This window comes from Nesoenas mayeri, assembly GCF_963082525.1.
Source record: "Nesoenas mayeri genome assembly, chromosome: Z".
Taxonomy (NCBI): Eukaryota; Metazoa; Chordata; class Aves; order Columbiformes; family Columbidae; genus Nesoenas; species Nesoenas mayeri.
In genome coordinates this window covers 21,452,952-21,476,158 of record NC_137542.1, presented here as the reverse complement: position 1 = coordinate 21,476,158, position 23,207 = coordinate 21,452,952, and the positions used below count along the sequence as shown (strand labels likewise).

General features: G+C 36.8%; 1 protein-coding gene across 4 annotated transcripts in view; it reads left to right on the top strand.

Moving 5' to 3' along the window:
- The window catches only part of RIC1 (RIC1 homolog, RAB6A GEF complex partner 1), a 52,647-nt gene that overhangs the window by 27,328 nt on the left and 2,112 nt on the right, over window positions 1-23,207 (top strand). For 3 of the 4 annotated variants that reach the window (XM_080362820.1, XM_080362819.1, XM_080362821.1), the window contains 22 exons: window positions 2,704-2,811; window positions 3,397-3,539; window positions 3,778-3,914; window positions 4,869-4,960; window positions 6,107-6,195; window positions 7,162-7,306; window positions 7,818-7,866; window positions 8,976-9,125; window positions 9,491-9,694; window positions 11,147-11,185; window positions 11,451-11,561; window positions 12,150-12,239; window positions 12,804-12,964; window positions 13,929-14,067; window positions 15,942-16,058; window positions 16,596-17,324; window positions 17,650-17,808; window positions 17,919-18,052; window positions 19,073-19,359; window positions 20,177-20,371; window positions 22,271-22,442; window positions 22,581-22,769. In XM_080362820.1, the coding sequence (XP_080218946.1) occupies window positions 2,704-2,811; window positions 3,397-3,539; window positions 3,778-3,914; window positions 4,869-4,960; window positions 6,107-6,195; window positions 7,162-7,306; window positions 7,818-7,866; window positions 8,976-9,125; window positions 9,491-9,694; window positions 11,147-11,185; window positions 11,451-11,561; window positions 12,150-12,239; window positions 12,804-12,964; window positions 13,929-14,067; window positions 15,942-16,058; window positions 16,596-17,324; window positions 17,650-17,808; window positions 17,919-18,052; window positions 19,073-19,359; window positions 20,177-20,371; window positions 22,271-22,442; window positions 22,581-22,769 (3,639 nt within the window). Of the gene's footprint in view, window positions 1-2,686; window positions 2,812-3,396; window positions 3,540-3,777; window positions 3,915-4,868; window positions 4,961-6,106; window positions 6,196-7,161; window positions 7,307-7,817; window positions 7,867-8,975; window positions 9,126-9,490; window positions 9,695-11,146; window positions 11,186-11,450; window positions 11,562-12,149; window positions 12,240-12,803; window positions 12,965-13,928; window positions 14,068-15,941; window positions 16,059-16,595; window positions 17,325-17,649; window positions 17,809-17,918; window positions 18,053-19,072; window positions 19,360-20,176; window positions 20,372-22,270; window positions 22,443-22,580; window positions 22,770-23,207 lie in introns of all 4 variants that reach the window. The other variant, XM_080362822.1, reaches the window with a different exon arrangement.

The window sequence follows — 23,207 nt, the reverse complement described above, 5'->3', positions numbered from 1 at the left end:
GAAACTGAAAATACTCAAATATTCTTGCAAACTATTTTTATCTGATATGTTTAAGGGAAGAGAAGCCTGACCACATGGAGACTTGAAATTTCTCTTCCAGCAAAGGATGTGTTTTGTTTTAAACTATGCTGTTCCCATTCTGACTACAGTTTGTGCTGTGCAGAAACACAGTGTTTGTACTTGATTATGTACCTCAGCCGGTTACAACAGGCATGTTATATGGTGCATTACATGGACATAACAGTAACATTTATGCATTACACAACCCTTTTCTCGCAATTTTAGTTGTTTGCTTGGAAGATTCTTGATAAGCCAGAGTCATTTGCTCTTGCTCAGGGGTATACTATCTGGACTGTTATGTCCACATGTGTTGAAAGGTATCTCTCCAAACACCTGGAGTTCTGTAAGTGTTTCTTCAGCCCCCAGGGTGCTGCAGTGCAGATAGTGACATAGAGATTTGGAGGAATTAATCCTATATCATATATTTTTTTATCTGTGAATTCCCTCACTCTGAAAGATACCAGACCGCATCAGGTGAATTTGACGTCATGAACTTAGAGAAATGCACTCTCATGTACTGTTTAAAAAGCGCTCACAAACACCTAATGATGCTAGTATTAACTAGTCTATTATTATTGTTGTTGGTTTTGTTATTGTTATTATTTCTGGCCTCCTGTGAGTCCATAATAGCTAGCTTACAAGAAGGGCTGTTCTTTCCTAAGACAGCTGTATTTTGTAATTAATTTTCTTTTGAAATGCAAAATGAACATTTTAATAATTTAATGTTAATACAAGTTATTATCTGTGGGTGGTAGATTAAGTAACTTTACAGTAATTGTACTCATTTTTTGCTATAATCCTTCGTGGTCACCATGGTTTTGTTCTGGAAAGGTGTTGCTACTTCATCTGCTACCTCCAAAATGTCAAAGGTTGCCTTTGGTCTTCCCTTAGCTAGCATGTATCTTTGTCCTTGCTGCATAAGAAAAGGTGTAGTATCCATCAAAGAATAACAGATACAGTTTTTGTGTTTTGCTGTGAAATGGTAATGAAAATAAAGGACTAGATATCCACTGAGATAATCAAGGCAGGAAAGAGATAGAGGTATCCTTGCAGTGTCAAGCTTACCTAAAACTGCAGCTCCTTTGATTTCTGCCATGTCTTAGGCAGCTGCATTGGCTACCCTGGTGTAAAGTAAGTGTTTTGTCAGTTAAAATCCAGGGAAAAATCATATAGATTTGTGTACCTATCGTTTCAGACTAAGGAAGTTAGACTAAACTCTAAATTTTCTACAATGCATTTTTCATGCATAGCTTGCTTTGTTTACTACCATAATAGCTAGTAAACTCTACCTCTGGAGCCCTCAGTACAGGACAGACATGGACCTGTTGGAGAGGGGCCAGAGGAGGCCACAAAAATGATCAGAGGGCTGGAACAGCTCTACTGAGAGGACAGACTGACAGAGTTGGGGTTGTTCAGCCTGGAGAACAGGAGCCTCTGGGGAGACCTTATTGCGGCCTTTTAGTACTTAAAAAGGGCCTGTAAGAAAGACGAGGACAGATTTTTTTAGCAGGGCCTGCTACAACAAGGGTTAATAGTTTTAAACTAAAGGAGGGGAGATTCAGCCCAGACATGAGGAAGGAACATTTTACAATGAGGGGGGTGAAACACTGGCCCAGGTTGCCCAGAGGGGTGGTAGATGCCCCATCCCTGGAGACATTCCAGGCCAGACTGGACGGGGCTCTGAGCAACCTGATCTGGTTGAAGATGTCCCTGCTCACTGCAGGGGGTTGGACTAGATGACCTTTGAAGCTCCCTTCCAACACAACCTGTTCTATGATTCTATAATGCTCGTGACATGGATGAGCTGGATAACATGTTGCAAGACTTAAGATTGTAGGTCAGTTTTCATTTAAAAAAAAAGAAGTTAATGAAGCACATGACACATCTGATAGCCCAGACAAATAAGACATATGTTAATGATGCTGTATTGAGCTTTAAAGTCACTCCATTTTGTTAGAGAAGGAAATGTGAAGTTTAAAATGAATAAAATAAAAATTGGAAGCTTTCTACATCTAGAAGTTCATACTACATAATGGTCTGTTTAAAGGAAGAGAATCAGTGCTTATTCATCTCTTTTCTTAGTAGTTCTTAGGTTTATTTATTTGCTATAGAGAGATAGATTTATATGAATTACTCTAAGAAGTGGCTACCTGTTGGGTTATGCATGTTGAATAAATAGTATAAACATTGATCGGAAAAAGGAACTGAAGAAACATTAACATTTTACTGTCTATAATATCTGTAATGCATCTTGGCAAAGAATGAATTGGAGATACTTAAAAATTCAACACAATTAATTGAAACTGTTGAATACCATTTTATTGAATCAGAATTTGCCTTAATATGTATCATTTATTTTAGAATTACTATAAGACAGGCTACACAGCTATTGTAGTGTTCATTCGCTGTTCATTGTCTTATTTTGCTTACATACTCTTTATAGGCATATGGGATGATATGACTGACTAAACATTTTGCTCTGAAATGATGTCCTTGATACGTGAGCGCTGCTTGTGGCAGGTTGCACCTGTCTGGTGTATATATTAATATATGTAAGGGGAAAGGAAGCCACAGGAATGTACGTCAGTAACGTTTCTCTTTTGAGGGACATCTGTTTCAGTTATAGTGTATCTCTTATTTTAGAGGAAGCCCACATCTGAAGGGAACCCCACATTATAAGGAAGAACAGTGTGCTCCTTCATTAAATCTAGAAATGAAGAAAGTGCTGGACTTGCAAGCCTCTATCACAAGGTATGTTCACTAATCATGTCTTAAGAATTTTTCTGCATATAGCCATTACTTGTTAAAAAATTAAGGGGAAACTGGATGGAAAAAAAGCTTGTTAAGGACTTATAGTTACTAATACTAACTCTAAGGAGACGAAAAAGTAGATTGCTGTTTAAGAATTCTTTCTGTGCTTGGTTATACTGATATTTTTGTCAAATAGAAGTGTATAGCACATATATGTTCAGTATTACGTTACTATAAATGTGTTTGTGCTTGGGCTTAAAGTATGGATTAGAGATTTTGTGGAGACATAGGATATATAAGAGCAAAATGATACATAGCATTTCAACATTTCTTGAGCTGACCATAGAGAGTCCCTATTTGTCCTGGAAAAACTTTTTGTTTACCTCTTCTTTTTTTTTTCTGGTGATTGCCTTCCCTTTACATAAGCTTTGAACATGCTAAGTGTGTGTGTGTGAGAAGTTGGTGGAACAGTATAGCACTGGCATGGGGGGGGAAAGTAACAAAGTGAAATTTGTGAATTAATTGATTTTACATTGCATTGATTTGAGATGTAGTTTTTTAGAGAATGACAAATACCTTTATTAGTTTGCAGTCCATGTTAGAGGATCTGCTTGTTGCTACTGCTGATGGATTTCTCCATCTTATTCACTGGGATGGTGTGACCAACGGAAGGAAGGCCATCAACCTATGCACAGTTCCGTTTTCTGTGGACCTGCAGTCTTCTCGAGGTAGGTTTTGGGGGTTTTTATTGCTTATGATTGGTAACTATTGGCAAAATACCACCTACTATAAAATATTACCTCTGTTCTCAAGCAGAGATGGGAAAAATGTGCATTTCATAAATGTGAAAAAATAACCTGTTGAAATTATTTTTTTTCTGTGAAGTAATAAGTAGACAACTGAAATGTCTGTTGGCTTGCAATACCACTGTGTTCACACATTTTAAAATCACTGATATTTTCTCAGCAGGTTCATTTTTGGGCTTTGAAGATGTTTACATCAGAGATATGGAATACTGTGCCACACTTGATGGTTTTGCTGTTGTTTTTAATGATGGCAGAGTTGGTTTCATTACACCAATGTCAAGTAGATTCACTGCTGAGGTATTTTTGCTTTAGCATTTCTAACATGCGCTCTACAATACATGTGTTTTCCTTGGTCTCTTCATTTCAGTTAGCTTTCTACTTTAATTTCTGTTCAGCTGCAAAGAAATCAAAATTTAGCAACTGCTTAAGAGATAATATAAGAACAAGACTGTGTTTCATACCATAATTTGAGCTACTTTGAGCGTAATTGATAGTAGCTTTAATTTTTGCTTATTTTTTCAAAATGTCACTATGGTTCTGAGGTCTTCTTACTGTCTTTGCAACAGACTTCCTGGTGCTGGCTATAAGGGGGGTGATAGGACGTAGTTTCTCCTATGGCAAAGTATCATAGGTGCTATTTCTGTCTTTTAGCTGTAATCAAGTCTAACAGTTCACATAGTGACAGTGTGCTTCAGAATTTGTTCTAAAGGAATCCTTTTCAACTTAGGTGTTTTCTTTACCTGTAATTCAGCCTACAAACTATACTACATTTTGTCATTAGGTCTCTTTATTTTAATTACAAAAAACCCAAAAATATTTGCCTAACCTGTCCCAAACTCCTTCACATACTTAAAAATATCTACTGTTGCAGATGGGAATTTATTTTCCTGCTTTGCGTTTTGTCTTCATCCTTAGTACTATCTACTCATTCTTATGCTGTATCAAGTGTTCTTGCATTACAGGGTATTGACCTACTTTGGTTATTCAGAACTCTGATAAACAGTGTACTTACATACTGGCATCTTCCTGTAATTTTTATTAAGAACAGTGAAACTAGTTTTACATACTGTATTTTGTTTACCTGAGTCTTCTCAGTTAATATTGACATTTGCAATAGAAATTTCCTGAGGTGTTGAAGGTCAAATGGCATATCTGTAGTATGGATTAGATGGGTAGCACATGGGTGGAGGCTGACTATCATGAATAAAAGACCTGTTTAACCAAAAATTCTGTGGATTCCTTTCTTTGCAGCAGCTCCATGGTGTCTGGGCACAAGATGTGATTGACGGAACTTGTGTGGCAGTGAATAACAAATACAGGCTAATGGCATTTGGATGTGCCAAGTAAGTTTTGTAAGGCTGGTTCAAGGTGGGGGGGAGGGGTGAGGTTTCATGGAAAAACTTTGGGGTGTAAGCACTAGTTTCTTCTTACTAAGTTGTGTTGCAAGAGCTGTAAAGATGAGAATAATCAGTCTGTCGAGAAGGTAGGAGGGAAGAAGAGAAATTATTGCCTGCTTGAACTGCAAGTGAAATTGATGCTTGCTCTTCAGCTCTGGAAAAAAATAAAAAGGTGACTGGACCAGTTACAAGGATTGGAAAGTGCGGTTTTCCCAGTTAATCTCAAAGTTAATCTCAAAACCAGTTTTAAGCAGTTAATTCTATTAATATTGACAAGAATCAGTACTTCACACTCAACTGAGAAAATGCTCTGTGACGTGTTGATTTAGTCAGGGAAAATGTTGCCTGTTTGAGTAACTGTGAATATTTAAAAATTAAATGTTGCAAAAGCGCTTTTTTGTGTGTGATTTTATGCTTACTGCTCCTTCCAGAGAGTTCGTTCTGTAGAATATTGCTTTAGCTGGTCTAGAGCGCAGGTTTGGTGTTTCAGTTAATTAATTAATTAATTGGGGTTTCAGTTTTTGTTTATTTTGTGGTTTTTTTTGTTTGTTTGTTTGCATTTTCATTTTGTTTTGTGTTTGGTTTGATTGTTTTTAATTTATGTTTTAGAGCATTTCAACAGATCTGGGTGGTTTAGTCTTCAGCTATCTTCTTAAGAAATAGTATTCTCGGTCGTAGTAATAATGCAGCGTGTTGGTAGTTTGCCCCTGAAACAGGAATGGTTACTATAATTCATTCGTCTTTGTATGCATTAGTACACTCCTGATGAAAATTGAGCACCAATTGAATACTGACTTCCCTCATGGATTGTATTGCATTTGGAAGTCATAAATATGTGGATTGCATATTTTCAGAGTACTAAGTAGTCCTAGTGCATTGGTTATTACAGTATTTCTGGTTTGGTTCCCCTGCTGCCTTCTGGAAAGTATCTTATACATTTGTGTCATAAAGTTCTTTGAGTGTTACTTGACACAGTGTTTCTGTTCTTGATAAGTTTGGTATTAGTGAGAAAAAACCAGCTTTTATTAACCTCTTGAAACTGATGAGAAATGTAAATGGTCTGTAGCCTAAAGCATGTGTAATCTCTTCCAGCGGCTCTGTGCAGGTTTATACGATAGATACCACCACTGGTGCCATGCAGTTTTCTCACAAATTGGAGCTGACACCGAAACAATATCCTGGTGAGCTACTTTTATTACTAGAATTTTCCAGCTGTTTTTAGGGTATTAAAAAATATTTTTATCCTTGACTAGTAAACAATTATTTGTGGTTTGCATTATCACTGATGGGACTCCTATTTAATCTTGCATGTTTGTAGTAATTCACTATCATGCATTTATTCTTTAGCTGCTTGCTTGTAACTAACTTTTGGATATGTTTCACATGTGAGTGTCTAAAGTTGTTTAGGCTTTTTTTTTTTTTTACTAAATCTGAATCTGAGGTAGTTTATAGGCAGTGCTGTTTACGATTGTTCCTTTTTAAGTGCTGTAGATCTTAGGAGTTCCCACATGTAGCCTTGGCATTACTTTTCCATTACCCACCTGAGAAAATGGGAGAAAACTGATCATGAATATAATAGAAGTGTGAGTTAACCTGAAACAACTGACAGGTAGGGTATAGAAAAAAATTGAGTAATCCAGCACTCTGCCTGAACTGCAGTGAACAAAAGCTCAGTGGAGTTTTTCACATGAGCGTTGTGGGTTAGAGTGAGGAACATATAGAATGGATAAATTGCATCTTCAGCTGAAAATGTGTGCACCTATTACGTCTCAACAAAAAAAAATCAAATATGTAAATAACAGAGTTTTACAGTTGTGCTAAGTTCCAAAGGAAGAAATTTCAAGGGTGACTATAAAAATCTTTTATCCTAAAATAACTTTACCAGAATTACAATTTTATGGTTGCATCCTAGCATGATGTATTTCTGGCCTGCTTCTTTGTATTCTTAATTTACCATGAAACCAGGCATGTACTGGAAAGGAATTGTGAGTTCTTCATTTGTTTCTTATTAATTTTGAGGTGGCGAAGAGTTTAATTGAAAAATCAATTGTTTATTTTCATATATTTTTGCTGCTTCTCTTATGGTGAAAGCAGTTGAAGCATATTTGATGTTTTTCACTTTTTTTTTATTGTCTGTTTTTAAACAGATATTTGGAATAAAACAGGACCTGTTAAACTAATCAGATGGTCACCTGATAGCTGTGTTGTGATGGTGACCTGGGAATGTGGAGGCTTGTCCTTATGGAGTGTTTTTGGTGCTCAGCTTATCTGTACTTTAGGAGGTGATTTTGCGTGAGTATCTTTAATGAAATTGTGAAATGTTTTATTAGAAAATTTTATTTTTCTAATTAAAAACATTTAATTGGAAAATAAGGAAATTAAGTAGCTTTTAAAAATCCTTTCTCTGTTATAATTCCTTAGATGTTGGAGTAATTGAGTAAAATTTAGGAGAGAATCATTTGAATATAAATGAAAATGTGTTATTTTCCTTTTGTAGTGGTCTTTTTAGGCATAAAAGCAAGTTACTCTAAAGGCAGTTTTTAGCAGGTGAATATTAAAATTCCCTCAGTGCCAGTACATTCTTGCTGAAAATGTGCTAACATCCAGAAATCACAATTCAGTCAGTTTATGCCAGACATCTGATAATTGCTTTTCCTTTTAGGCAGTGTCGTGGATCAAACAGGCTTTATAATTTGAGATGAGGTTCAATATGGTACTATATGACAGTACAAAGATATGAAGATACTTTCTTATTTTGATGAAGTTATTTCCAAACTCAAGCTTGTTGTGTTCTGTTTTTAAGGTATCAGTCTGATGGTGCCAAAAAGGACCCTCTAAAGATCAGTTCTATGGTAAATATGAATGTAATATGAATGTAAAAATATTGTAATAGGTTGTTAATTTTAAAAATTATTTTTAGTAAAACAGATTTTAAAAATTTCAAACTGACTTTCTTTAGTTTTATTACTTTCAAAGAATAAGATCTCTTTATTAAACTTTCTAACACCAAAGTTATATTGAGGGAAAAGGGGAGAACTGATGTGTTGGTTTTTTTTTTTAATGTATAGTCCTATTCATGAAGTGTGCATGACATGTCTTTTCTGGGCATTGCTTTTAATGTTAAGAATGAACAGGTTTTGTTTTCCTTATTCTCATATCTTTTATTTTTTTTTTTTTAAACTGGTGCTGTATTTCAGAGTACAATGCGACACAAAACACCACTATTTGTAAACTTACATACTTCCCTAAAATTACTGTCTTATCTTTGGCTGTTGAGGCAGCTTAACTTAATATGAATATGAATTCAAGAGAAACTTAATTGCTGCTGTTTTAATACAAACTCATTAACATTAAATCCTGCTAGTCTGTCTAATAACTTGTTGACAAATATCAAACACAATCAAGGCCTCTTTTACAAACCATGATCAATTGTGTACAATACTTCTAAACCGTGATTTTATTTATTGATAGCCTAGTTACTATGAAGATTGACAAATTTAAACGTGCATCCCAGGTGGATGTACATATTTGTGAGGACAGTACAATGTATCTTTTATAAAAGCACACAGATTGAAATTCTTATACTGGTGAACTTAACGAACAACAACTAATGTAATTTTGAGGATCAGTATTTTTTCATACTTTATTCTCCTTGCATCTTTTTTGTTAGTTGCATTAAGCTGCACACTAAACAATCTTACGTGGGTGTCTTGCATAGCTAGTTTTCATTTAATCAACATTTTTAAATGAAGAAAAGAATTCAGGCTAGATTCTTACTGTTCCTTGTGGATTTTAGTGCTATGGGTTACTTATGATTCCTATAATGATACATTTTAGAACACCAAACACTAAGCTCATGTCTATCATAAGATCAGTTACAGTAAGTTTCTGTAATTCTTGTTTTCTGAGACTACATAGTGTTGGGTTTAGGTTTTTATTATTATTATTCTTTTACATTCAGACATGGGGATCAGAAGGGTATCATCTCTGGGTTATTGATGGGAATTCTTCAAACATTAAACCTGAAAGAGATGCAAATAATGAAGCTCACCAGTTTGGTATTCTGCAGTTTCATTTCATCAAGAGTGCACTCACTGTTAATCCTTGTATGGTAAGTTTTGTTTTGATAAATATCCTTATTTTAGAGCATATTTCCAGTTTTCAGGTGACCTCTGAGTTATTCTCTTAACAGGTTTTAAGTCTGTTTTGCAGCCATTAGATTGGTCTCCTATTTTTATCATAGGGCCTTTAAAATGGTCCTTTGGAAATACTGTTATGCAATACTGTAACATAAAACCTACTAGCAATACCGTAACGTAAAACCTACTAGTACGTCGTGATACAAAAACTGAAAACTGCTTTAACGCTTAGTTTTCATATTGTTTACGTAGAACTCATTAAGATATTGATTATGTGTTTTCTTTTGTTTTCTGTACAGGTAGTTCAAAGTTGCTTTTTGTTTTGTTTTTAATATAGAGTAACCAGGAACAAGTCCTCCTTCAAGGAGAAGATCGCTTGTATTTGAACTGTGGAGATGCAACACAGGCTCAGAGTCCCAGAAATACATCAGTGCACTCTGAACATAAGCCTAGCAGGGAAAGAGGCCCATTTTCAGATGGCAGTTTAGATTCTCAGGGTTTAAGCACTTTACTAGGACACAGGCATTGGCATGTTGTACAGGTAATTGTCGTGAGTTGCCCATATGTGATCTGTGCTTGTGAGAGTTTGTAGGACTGGAATTTGTAGCTGTTCTTCTCACTCTCTGCCATACTCTTTTCCTCTAGTATGAGGTCATTGCCTATTTATTGTCTCTTGGGTTTCCCCTGGTACAGCTTTTTCTGATTGCCAAATGATAAAGGAATGTTGGCTGTCTTAGTCTTGTGGCTATGAGTTTGCATCCTAGCTCAAAAAAAAAGCTGAATATCTTTTTAACTTCTGGAAGGAATAGTTAAATTAGCTTCCTGTGCTTTGAGAGGGAGAATAAGTGTGACATGCAAGAAATCCTTTAGAAAATTGTTCTGTTATTTTATGCAAATTGCTTTAAAAATATTCAACAGATGAATACAGCATTTGTACTTTGGCTGTATTTTCAAGCAGTCTTAGATGGCATCTATTTAAACATGTAATTAAAACTTCACAGCATAAAGCTTGCAAAGAAGAAATTATTTCCAGGGCTAGTAATGGGACAGATTCTATTTTAGCTGTAATATAGAGGAAAAATTCAGTAAATTTTAATCTGTGGTCTGTTCCCTAACAATCTGTAATTCTAACGTGTCTTCTTCCACACTTGAATTGGTAGATATTTTTCTAAATAATGGTTTTTAAAAGGCCTCCAAGATTTTGTTTTTCAAATAGCACATGAATTGGTATTAGTAAACAGCATTTGACTCTTGGCATGTATGTCAGGTTCTAGATACTGTTGAATTTCCACTTTAACTGGACAGGTAGCTGTTCTGTCTTCTGGAACTGGCACAGGAGGGAGAATTCTGTGTAGGAGTATAACACAATTGAGCAACATTCCCATGAGAACAGCCAGTAGCTGGGTAATGAGAGCACTTACTGCCTTGTATCAGACCAAGGACGGGTGTTTGAACAGCATTTCAACCTGGATTTGTATCATTCCACGTGACATGAAGAATGCAGGATCAAGATTTAATTTGACATATCCCAGTCAAGTGCTTTCATAACATGGCTTTTGGATGTGCTGGTTTGTATTTCCGATGGGATTAGAAATTTCATCCTGCCACTCAAAGTCCTCCCTGAATTTGTGTTTGTCAAAACTTGTATGTTCCCAGGAAAGGTTCTGATGGAGGAGAAGTACGTAAGGGGGAAAAGAGCAAATTTTAACTATTAATCTCTAACATGGTATTAGTTGTTTTATGTTGTTAATGCATTTCTGTATTTCTTGTATTAAACACAAGCTAACATTTAGGCTTCAGTAACTTTCAGGGGCGGGGTGGGGGAGAGACATGGAAAGTAATTGTCTTTAAAAAAGAAATCCCAACATTAAAAACCTTTAAGCTAGTGTTTTGGAGAAACAGGGATGTTGTACATGTTTCTTTAGAACGTTATAGTTAATCACTAATGGTGCTTGGTATAGTTACGTGGTGTCGGTTTTCTCTTTTTTTTTAGATTCATAGTACGTATCTAGAGAGCAACTGGCCTATAAGGGTGAGTTGTTTTAAGAGTATGTTCTTGTCTCTTTAAAAGTATTGGGTTTTTATAACTGTCCCTTAGGTTTGGATGAGCTGTGGAAGATTAAATCACTTTTTAAATTGCAGAAAGAAGAATATGCGTTTGGCAGTAAAGTAGATAACATGAATATACTTTACAAGTTTCGACTCTGGCATATTGCCTTGTAGTGATGTACTTGGATAGGATATATTATTTAAATAAGTTCCCTCCTGAGGTTCTGGTTTTTTTTCTCTTTGAACAGTTTTCAGCTATTGACAAGCTTGGACAGAATGTAGCTGTTGTTGGCAAGTTTGGTTTTGCACATTATTCTTTGCTTACCAAAAAATGGAAGCTATTTGGAAACATTACACAGGTGAGAGGTTACGGTACTGCATTGAGGTCATATTTGTCGATATGTGATTCTTGGAGGAAATAAAAAAGTATGTTTTCCAAGTAAACAACCTGCAGAAACACTTGGGAATAAGGATGCTGGTTTTGCATGTGTTTTTCATAAAATGGCTGAAACACTTATCTTGTGGCTTTGGCACAATGATTTGTATCTGATTATTAAAAGGTTTCCAAATCTGAGTGTGCATAGTCAGACACTTAGTCCCATGTGTCTTATCTGAGAGTTTGTCTGAAACATAGCTTTGGATGCCAAGCTTGTAAATTCTGGGCAAAAGTGGAAAGCTAATTTGAGAGAGTTCAGGGATGCCAGTAGCATAAGGAACTGTGTAGCTGTGCTTTGTCGGATGGTGTTTGTCCTTCACAAAGTTTGATACTTTGAGTTTTTTTAAACAACAGAAACTTCATATACATAGTTTGTCTTGCCACTATCAATAAAGCTTATAGAGATCAAGTATAGTTTTCAGTAGTCACCCATAGAATGTACGTGAGTGTATATGTATATTAAAAAAACCCCGTACATATTTATGTCATTTGCTTGTATTTTTCTTTACAGGAGCAAAATATGGTGGTAACAGGTGGCTTAGCATGGTGGAATGACTTTATTGTTCTTGCATGTTATAATTTAAATGATCATCAGGAAGAGGTGAGGTATTTTTCCTCAAACTAAATAAATCACACTTAGAATATCTGATCTATAGTAGTATTGTAAATCTGAAAAGCTTGCTACATAAGTATCAGAACTTCTTTATTAATATGTAAGTAATTATTTGCAGAGAAATTTATTATTGTTACTAAAAATGATTTTCTGTTGACTACCATGAATCTACTCATTCCTCTGAAAACTTCATGACATTTTTGCATGTTGGCATGAAACCTGTTTTGTGGTATTTTGGCACACTTCTGGCAGATTTTAAATTGGATGGGCAGAACAGCATTGCTTACTGTTTGCTGTTTAAAACTAAGGAATAAAACTCATTCCTTATGTTTGTTGTTCAGTACTGGAGGTTTGGCTGTACTGTTCTTTAACCACTTCAGATGCAGTAATGTAATGCAACGGGTAAAACATGTGATGAAACAAAAACCCAGTAATGTGTCTTGCCAGATACATTGGACAGCCATTCCACAAAAAATAAAATGATCGAATGTGGAATTACTATGAGTTGCTGGTAAACAGAACCTGTATTCAAACTACTTCTTTTCTTTGTAGCTGAGAATCTACCTGCGAACGTCTAATCTCGACAATGCATTTGCACACATCACCAAAGTGCAAGCAGACACGTTACTACTGAGTGTCTTCCGGGACATCGTAATATTGTTCAGAGCAGATTGTTCCATTTGCCTTTACAGTATTGAGAGAAGGCCTGAAGGGTGAGTGTCACTGTTTAAATGCTTTTGAAGTATTAATGGTTGTAAATCTGTTCTCAGGCTGAGTAAATACTTAAAATAATATCAAGTTTAGAGTCAGATTTTTAAAATACAGAGGGGCGAGTGTTATCTGTGTGTACAAGTGGTAGTTCATGAGTTTTGTCACTTGTGCACATGCAAGTAGACACATTAGGTATGGAAGTGGTCACTGAGGTAGGCGTGTTTCCAGCTGTCTGTATGAACATGTTCTAGCTGATAGAAACTTGAAAAATGAATGTAAATAGAAGAAAAAGGTTCTAAAAGGCACCCACATAATTAAATGTTTCTAACATTAGAAGTAGGAATTGGTGGGAGGGGCAGCAGGGTAGCAAAGTTCAAGAGAGAAAAGTTGGCTCTGTGGTATGGTTGTGGGGACCTATTTTGGTGCAAAAGAAGTAGCAACATAAGAGCCCAATACTGTCAGACTGTTAAGATAAGTGAACCTAAGAAGGAGAGAAAGGTTCCCAGATAGTTTTTGAAGTGTCTAAGCAGGTGATTATTCTTGCTGTTACAGTATCTTGGTTTCAGCAAGAAGGGAACTTTCTGTAGCAGAAAGCAAGCTGTCAATCCACTTCAGAGGAAAATATTTTCAACGTTTTTTCAAATAAAATTCCGACAAAATCCAAACCCTAGACTTGTCGCATTGAACAGTGACTAGAGTATTATTCTGAGGTATCTAGTGGTGTCTTCTGTCCACTCATAGCTGTATTCCCCAAAACTATCAAGATGAAGTAGCCCAGCTTAGGTTTATTTGGTAACTCTATGTAGAGGCCTGTGGGATTCCTGGTTAAAGGAAGGTCATTTTGGTCTGTAGAGTAAACTATTTGCTAAACTTAAGTTGTTTATTTTCATTAGGTTTACTTCAATATATTAATTTTATGTTAAGTACTATTTTAAAATTGCTAAATGTAGTCATCTTTCCTTTCAGTCTTAACCCTACTGCCAGTATCCAAATTCTTCAAGAAGTGTCCATGTCTCGGTACATTCCTCATCCTTTTCTTGTAGTGTCTGTTACGTTGACATCGGTGAGGACAGAGACTGGCATCACCTTGAAGATGCCTCAGCAGGTAACAGGTCTATAGGGCTCAAAATTTATAAGAATCGGTGTCTGAATTTGTTAGCTAAGTCCTCAAAGGTTGTCTGACAGATAAATGAATCATAAATCAGTGGTTCTTCTATGTGGTAAAATGCAAACTTGTTTTTTTTCTGATGCTTGTTATGTAGACACTGTATGTGTGAATTGAGGGGACAGCGAAAATAAATTCTAAAGTCTTACTTCTATTTCTAATCTTCTCTTGTAATCTTTTGAAGCTTGGAGCCGAATCTTGGAGGACAAATTAAACTTAACCTATGTCAAGTGTCTGTTTCTATGTTGTGTATTAAAAGTTGGACACCAGGGCAATTCATGGCATTAAGAAGTGCCTTTCTTGCTGCAACGAGTGCATTACTCAAAGAATAAATGGAAAAAAAGAGAAGATGGCATATGACCATATACAGTTACGTCTAGCCAATTTCCTGCTACACTAAAATAGATTAAAATAATCTCTCCCACTTGTTACACTGGGAGATAGACCAACAGCCAAACAATGACTATGGTGTGAAGGCAAAGCCCTGTTTTAACTCCAGGAAATTATTCAGGCCACTGAAAGCACTGTGCTTACATTTTCGTTGTCTGTGGTGTAAACAAATTGAACTTAACTATTTGAGTAGCTGTAGTATGCAGCATATTTTCTCATCAGAGCAGTTACCTTAATATAGTTTGGAAGTTGCATTGTCTGTGACACAGGCACATAGTCATGTGAAAGTGCTTATGTCTCTCCCCGTACCACTGGCAGATATGAAAGTAATGGCACAGATGTAAAATCTGGAGGTTTCACTTGCTACCTTCAGTTTGTTCTCATTTAGTGGCTCGCAATGCTGAACGTGTGTCCTGAGACTTTGATATGATGTTAGACAAGGGCGTAAAAGGCAACACGCTTGTAGTTTTCTAGTCCAGCTTGCTGTGAGACAGTGTCCTTATTACTGAACTACCTGACCTACAGTGCTTCCTAATTTTGAGAAAAAACTATTGAAACTTTTAGAGCACTAATCATATTTTAAATGTAGCTTCAGATGGAACAAACGTTACCCTTTTTCTTTCTAAGAGCCCATAACTTCAAACTTGTTTGATCCGTCTGATCAGAGGAAAAGTATTAATGTTGGCACCGAGTATGACCCTGCACTGTAGACAAAACAATGTGTCTGATGCAGTGGAGTGTGTCAGCCTTTTCAGTGCTGCTATCTGTTGGTGACCTTCACTCCAGATGCTGTGAACTTACTATACAGGCCCTCTGCCCATGCATCTTAAAACTGAACTTCATGCACAGCATGGTATTGGCTGCAGTGACTTGGGTTAAAATGAAAATGAAATTTCAGTTCTGAAGCAAATACTTAGAAAGAATACTTTGCTTTCTTGATATACCTAACTAGGAAGATTTTTCTCTTACTGCAGCTTTTAAAAGTTCGAGATGCTGTACAAGTGTGGCTAAACTCTTTTTGGCTTGTGTACCAGTGTTAGTCTTTGCAGTCAGATACTGGCAATCATATCATGGCAGTACTGATAAGAATACAGAGGTTTATTTTTCTTAAAATACTGGTAGCTTGCTCATGCCAAGAGGCATAGTTGGAAAAAGCCCAAATCAAATAAACATATGGAATGAGTCTAGTGAACAGAAATCTTCCAGTATTTACTCCTTTGCACAAGAACTACATAAATGAATCTATCTGTAGGTATTCAGTTCTGCTTGATTTTTCTGAGTCCTGAATTGAGTTTGGTTGTTGTCATCTCTGTATTGCAGTGCAGTTAATTTATTCTTTTTATTCTGGGTTTGTGTTGTGGTTATAGGCAAAATGATGCATTCAAAAAGCTTGAATAATTTGCATTATACTCTATTATCCTTAGGCTTGTGAGGCTGAAAGTATAATGCTAAACTTAGCAGGACAACTCATCATGTTGCAGAGGGATCGATCTGGACCCCAGATACGAGATAAGGATAACAATCCTAATCAAAAGAAGCATGTGAGTAAATATGTGTGGAATATTGTATATAGGTTCAAAGATGTTGTGAAAGACTGAAGAAGTTGTGTAAGAGAGTGGTGCAGACATGAAGAAAAAAGGTCTGTAATGCAAGGCAGTTTCTACACGTACAGGCTGAATTGTTAGCTAGAAGTAAATCACCACTCCTGTGATTTTTATTTTTTTTCTCTAAGAACCTGTGAAATATTGGTACTTAATTGTGTGAATGTCTAACTAAATTATTTACTACTTGACTTTAATACTTGTATTGCAGTGAAAGATACAAATTTTAAGCATAAAGGTCCTGTGCAAATTTTGGTGTGCTCTAGTGACAGAAAATCTCTAGTCTATCTAAAACTATTCTGTATGTTTATGGAACTTTACATTTTTTTTGCAGAGTATGATTACAAAGTTCTTAAAAACAACAAGAAGAGAAATCAGTGACTGAATTTTTCAATTTTTCTGTGCTGAGGTTTAAAAAAAAAGAAAGAAAAGGGATAATTAATTATGAATTTATTTTTTTTTTTTTTTTTTAAATAGCTGCCTTTTTGTGCTCCAGTTGTCCTAGCCCAGTCTGTTGAAAATGTATGGACTACTTGCAGGGTCAACAAACAGAAACGCCACTTACTGGAGGCTCTGTGGCTCAGCTGTGGTGGGGCAGGTATGAAAGTCTGGCTTCCCCTGTTTCCCAGAGATCATCGAAAACCGCATTCCTTTCTGTCAAGACGAATCATGCTGCCTTTCCACATCAACATATACCCGTTGGCTGTTTTGTTTGAAGATGCCTTGGTTCTTGGTGCTGTTAATGACACTGTGCTCTATGACTGTTTATACACTCAGACCAGTGCTAGAGAACACTTGGAGGTTCTCTTTCCTTTCTGCATTGTTGAGAGAACCTCTCAGATCTACCTCCATCACATTTTACGCCAGCTCTTGGTTAGGAACCTCGGTGAACAAGCCTTGCTTTTGGCCCACTCCTGTGCCACATTACCATACTTTCCTCACGTACTAGAACTGATGCTTCATGAAGTGCTGGAAGAAGAAGCTACCTCGCGGGAACCCATTCCCGACCCTCTGCTTCCCACTGTAGCGAAGTTCATTACAGAGTTCCCCCTCTTCCTGCAGACAGTTGTTCATTGTGCTAGGAAGACAGAATATGCCCTGTGGAATTACCTTTTTGCTGCCGTTGGGAACCCAAAGGACCTATTTGAAGAGTGCTTAATGGCCCAGGACTTGGACACAGCTGCCTCTTACCTTATTATCCTACAGGTAATGGTACCTCATAAATTCTAAGAGAGGTGATATGTACTGTTTACTATTCTAAAATATTGTCATATCAAAGTTACGCGTGTTAAACAGATTTTTAATTTAACAGTTTTCTTTTGAGATTATGTCCCTCTATGAAAGGGGGGAATATCATATGATGTAAGTAGTTAGTTTACTGTTATAAAAAATAAATAATGGTATGAAATTTGATTCTTCTCATCTCTGTGATGAGACTTGATGTGAATGTGACATGATGTGACTTGACTTAATAGGACTTTTGTTGCTTGATGGCAGAAGCAAATTACTTAATTTGCTTTGTTACTTGCAGAATATGGAAGTTCCAGCAGTTAGCAGACAACATGCTACTCTCCTATTTAATACTGCCTTAGAGCAGGGAAAGTGGGATCTTTGTCGTCATATGATCAGATTTCTTAAAGCCATTGGCTCTGGAGAAACAGAGACACCTCCAGCTACACCAACAACTCAGGTTTGTGGTGAAAATAGTAAATACGGTGCATCGAACCTTGTATGATTAACCTTGCTGCTGTATAGCACGTTTGCTCCTTTGACTGTATGTTTGGGTTTTCTTGATTTTAGGAACCTAGTTCAAGTAGTGGCTTCGAGTTCTTCAGGCATCGCAGCATTAGTTTATCCCAATCAGCAGAGAATCTCCATAGCAAATTTAACTTGACAAAAACACTGAGTATGCCCTCTGGCCCATCTGGAAAAAGGTAATTGGTAGTAATGTCTTCTTCCTCACTTTGTTAGGTACCGTACTAACCGTCTTACAATTAAAGTTGTGGAAATACATTGTATGATAGAGTCAGATTTGTGATAGTCTCCTTCTACATCCTTCTGCATTTGTCTTTTTCTGACTCTCCTAATGTGTGTGCCTCTTGTATGTTCTTGGAAGAATATATTCTCAGACATGTAAATATATGTGTGTGTTTGTGTGTATATATGGGCAGACATGCTTACATGGATATTACTAACCAAAAGCCTCTGATTCCACTGAATGCATACATAATGATTTAAATAGTTAGGGAGACCTTAAGCCTTATCTTTGAATGGTCTGTTTTGCTGAAAGATATGTCTTGAACAGCTTGTAGTACTGCAGCATCATAGCATACATTGCATTGCAATACTGGGCACAGTATGCAATGTGTTGCCAAGCCATAAATAGAGCCTTTTACACTTTTGGGTGAATCCCTCTTAAACTGTTGTATACAGAATTCATAGTGATAGGTGTTAATATTCGGAAGTGGCTCTGAGCTGAAATTCATTATTATCTTGGTTTCGGCTTCTTTTCCCATAGAAGACCTTCAAAGCAATCTTAGTACTAATTCAAATGCTTTTATTTAGTAATTTTCCATAGAGAGTACTATCTTAAGAGTTTTGATAGGAAGGGTCCTAGACTAATACTTGAGTTTTTCTCAAAACCTATTTCTCAGAAGTCACTTTACAGTGGCATCTTCCTTTTATCTCTTCTTCTTCACTTTTTTTCTGCATTGCTAGTATTTTAATACTCTTTGGACACTGCTGCTGTTGTATCTTCTTCCCTTATTTCACTTACCTTTTGAGGCAGTAGAATCTTTTAGAGAATATAAATAGCAAGGAATGGTGGAAACTGCTTTTGTTAATATATAGAAAGTCCCACTGGTACCTTGATGTACTATGGTTGTGACCAACAGCCTTTGCAACTCCATTTTATCAGTCTTAATGTCACTCACTGTTCTCTGGTCTGTCTATAGGTGGAGTAAAGACAGTGACTGTGCTGAGAACATGTACATTGACATGATGCTCTGGCGGCATGCTCGGCGTCTGTTAGAAGAAATCAAGTTGAAAGACCTTGGCTGCTTTGCTGCGCAGTTGGGTTTTGAGCTCATTGGCTGGTTGTGCAAGGAGCGAGCCAGAGCCGCGCACGTGGAGGATTTTGTGTTTGCTTTGAAAAGGCTACATGAGGATTTCCACTGGCCATTTCCAGTCATACCAGCCTCGTCCATTAATTCACCTTTCAAGAATGGAAAGTACAAAACAGGTGCCGTAACATCTGAGTTGATTTGGACCAGGTTTTTTTCCTGCAGTCCTGCAGCCATCAGTCTGAATCTGTCCTTCCTTAGTTCAGCCTGGCAAAGAACAGGCTGAAGCTTGGCACCTGCAGAACTTTCTCATACAGGGTGTGTTATTTGAAGGGATTCCATTTAATGCAAATGACATCTCTTGTATAGTCTGAACACACTACTGTTTCTGTTGAGGTTTCTTGCTTTCTCAGGTGCATTGAACTGGACATCACTTGTAGCAGATGTTGAGTTGAACGTGGATATTGCTCCTTGATGTAAATTCTGCTACAGAAAATTGCTGAAGTCAACACTATTCTTATATAAGTCGTTAGCTGAGGTTTTGAGTAACTTTTTTATATTTAAAAAAGTAATGTTCACAATATTAGAAATTTGCTTTATGATAAAGTGTAAGAATTTTGAAGGCTTGCTGTAAACATCTATTGTATTATTAATCTCCCACTTCAATAGTTTATCTTCTTAGGCCAAAATTGGTACCAGCTGCCAAGTCTTCCTCTTTTTGGTAGTAGCAGCACCATTATTTAGTTCTATTGATGCCAACATTTCATCAGCTGATACTTCTTTTATTCCTTTGCTGACATAAAAAGCTGATCAGAAAATCCTTAAATACCTAAACCTCCACTGCATTCCCTTCCTTGTGGTGATCCCTCAGTAAACAAATTGAGTATTGACTTAGAGACAAGTTTTAGCTTTCTGAAATGCCTGGAGAGAACTTTCCAAATTTCCCTTTTGATAGTTACATGAGTTTCCTTTGGTGGGCTCTGTTCTGTTTTTTAGCCGTGGGGGAGCAGCTACTAAAATCTCAGTCTGCAGACACCTTTGTAAACATGGAAATGGACACAGGAGTATCAAACACACCTCGGAGTCGCAGCTGGCTTGGCACTATCAGTTCGTCTCAGAGAGAGGTTGACACAGTTTCATCCCATGGACCACACATGCAAGATGCGTTCCTTTCTCCTTTGCTAAGTAAAGGTTAGTCACTCTTCCTTCTGTCTGCTCATTGGAAGAATGCACCTGGAAGTACGTGCTTATGTTTTGAGGTTGGCATGCCACTGCTGCATTGTTGCTTCTCAACTGCTGATAACCATAATTCAGGAAAAAAAATAAAAGAGGACTTTGAAAAATGAACTGGAATTTTTACAACAGAAAGTTAACACCCATGTCATACATCTTTAAGTACCTGAAGTAGAATACGAAATTGGTATTTGTTGAAGTTCCATCTGTCATGTTAACTTCAAGTTCATTCTTCTTACAGTCTGGCTGAGAAGAGTGTTCTAAGTTTTTTATCTTTGTCTCTTGCATGGGTCAGCCTCTTTCACAGGTTGGCGCTGTTGTAATGCATGAACTTTGTGCTTCTTAATTTCTTTAGAAAGATATTAATACATTCTTTATTGATGAAGTTGAGGAATTTATAGTCCCATAGTTTTCTTCTTTCCTGTGGCATTGTTTAAATCACTTTTCTAAAAGCTCAAATGTCTGACCAGCTTATGAAAATACAAAGGGGAATTTCATTCCCTATGCATCTTTTCTGACCACAATCAGAGACAGGAAATGTTTGTCTGACCATTCATCTCTTTTTTTTTTAACTCCCTCGTGTCCTCAAGCATAGAGCAACATATTCAACAGTGTCTGTGTCATGTGATTTCCACTTTATTAGGGGAAAGACCTAAGTACCTAAGTGTCAGCTACACCTCCCCAAGATGCTGGGGCCTCCTGGGAGAGTCAGAGCATTTGGAGCTGCTATTTAACAAGCTAACGGGCTTTAAAAAATGAAGAAAGAGTGAGGTTCTCTCTCTCTGCTTGGCCATGGCCTCATTCTATTTTCACACTGCTTTCTCTTGTTTATTACTTCTGGAGACTGTAAGAATGCATTCGGTTTAAGTAAGTTTGTTATAGAACTCTCCAAAAAGGCATAATTTAAATGGGCAAAATTTATTTCTCTTTTCATTGCACTGTCTTGTACTGCGTTCTGCCACTACCTCTGTTTCTATAAATAAGCATCTCCTTTTTTTTCTGAGCTGGATGAAGACCTTTGAGTTCGATGGACTTTGGTATGCATTTTGAAACAGGTCTTTCCTAAGTGAAACTAAATTAATAGTCTTTAAAATGTTGCAAGCTGAATAATAATAATACTAATAATTTCACAAATAACTAATCCAACAGTGGTATTTATGGGCAAGAAGCTAATAAAATATCTTTCTGACTTTCTAAACATTTTCCACAGAAAAGATGCATTTACTTTAGTATGGAAACTGTTCTGGAGGGTGGGTGCCTTCTTGACTCACCACTATAACGGTTTTGGCTTTGCTGTTACTGTCCTGTGAAAATTCTGTGGCTACACCTACTTTTAATGTTTTTATTAGAAACACTTAATTCTTTTTGTAATTAGTGCAAGTAAATATTCACATTACCGAGCATTCAGAATCTTCAGGGTTTTGTACAACAAAAAGAACTTGCTATTGCATCTTCATTTTTAACAAAGGTTATATAAGGCAGCATCTTTAGACAGACTGCAACCCTTCCTACACACTTAATTCTAGGATTATAGAGTGTAAGCAGCTATCACTGTGCTCTTACAATGATTGCCAACCCATCTTCAAGATCCCTTGTTGATATTATTCTGCAGAATTGTTTTTATTTGATAGGAAAACTACTGCATTCCTGCAGTAATAATTTTACCATATATAGTGTGACAAGAATAATGCTGAAGAGGAACGGACAGCATACCTGAAGTGGTTTCTTAGCACTGCAATACACAGCAAAGCATTATTGTGTAATTGGTCAGTTTCTAGAGGAAGTAGCTCAGAAATTCTGAATCTTACTGAAGTAAGCGGTTTCTTTATCCCTTATGTTTCTGGGTGTTTTTGATAGGTGATGAATGCAGCATTGGTTCAGCAACGGACCTGACTGAAACGAGTTCTATGGTGGATGGTGACTGGACCATGGTGGATGAAAACTTCTCCAGTCTAACTCAGTCAGAGCTTGAACACATCTCTCTGGAACTGGCCAGTAAAGGGCCACACAAGTCACAGGTCCAGCTGCGGTAAGTGATGTCATCGATAGACTGGAAAGTTAAAATGACTAGTAGGCAGCGTTAGGAGAAAGAGACATAGTCTACTGAATCACACTGGGATTTTGTCTTCAGTGAAAAAAGAAATAAGAATACCTTTTTCCCGTATAGGTACTTGCTACATATCTTCATGGAAGCAGGATGCCTGGATTGGTGTACTATCATAGGCCTTATCCTCAGAGAATCTTCAGTAATCAACCAGGTTTTCAGTATAATGCAATCCTCTGATATTGATGGAGAAATCTGTCAGAATATCAAGACTGGCCTATATGCTGTTGACAAATGGGCTTCTACAGATTGGTAAGTGATCTTTACCACCTTTATTTTCATTCCTGTTGTAGCTGATTAGTTACCTAAAAAATAACTGAGAGTTATCTCTACCACCTTTATTTTCATTCCTGTTGTAGCTGATTAGTTACCTAAAAAATAACTGAGAGTTATCTCAGCCCTAGCTAAAACAACTGTTTAAAAGCCCCTTGCAGAAAATTTCAGGACAGTCACTTAATACAGTTGTGATCAAACTGGAAAAAAACAAAACAAAACCAACAAAACAAACCCAAAACAACTAACCCCCCAGCTTCTGTTTTTTGATTACGTTGCCTTTTCCCTCTATTTTAAAACAAACAACAACGCAAAACCACCACCACCACCACAAGTTTCTGTACTGAAAGCATGCTAGAAGATACTAATTTATATTAAAGATCTCCTAAGAAAAGCTGCTTTTCAGGCATATGACAG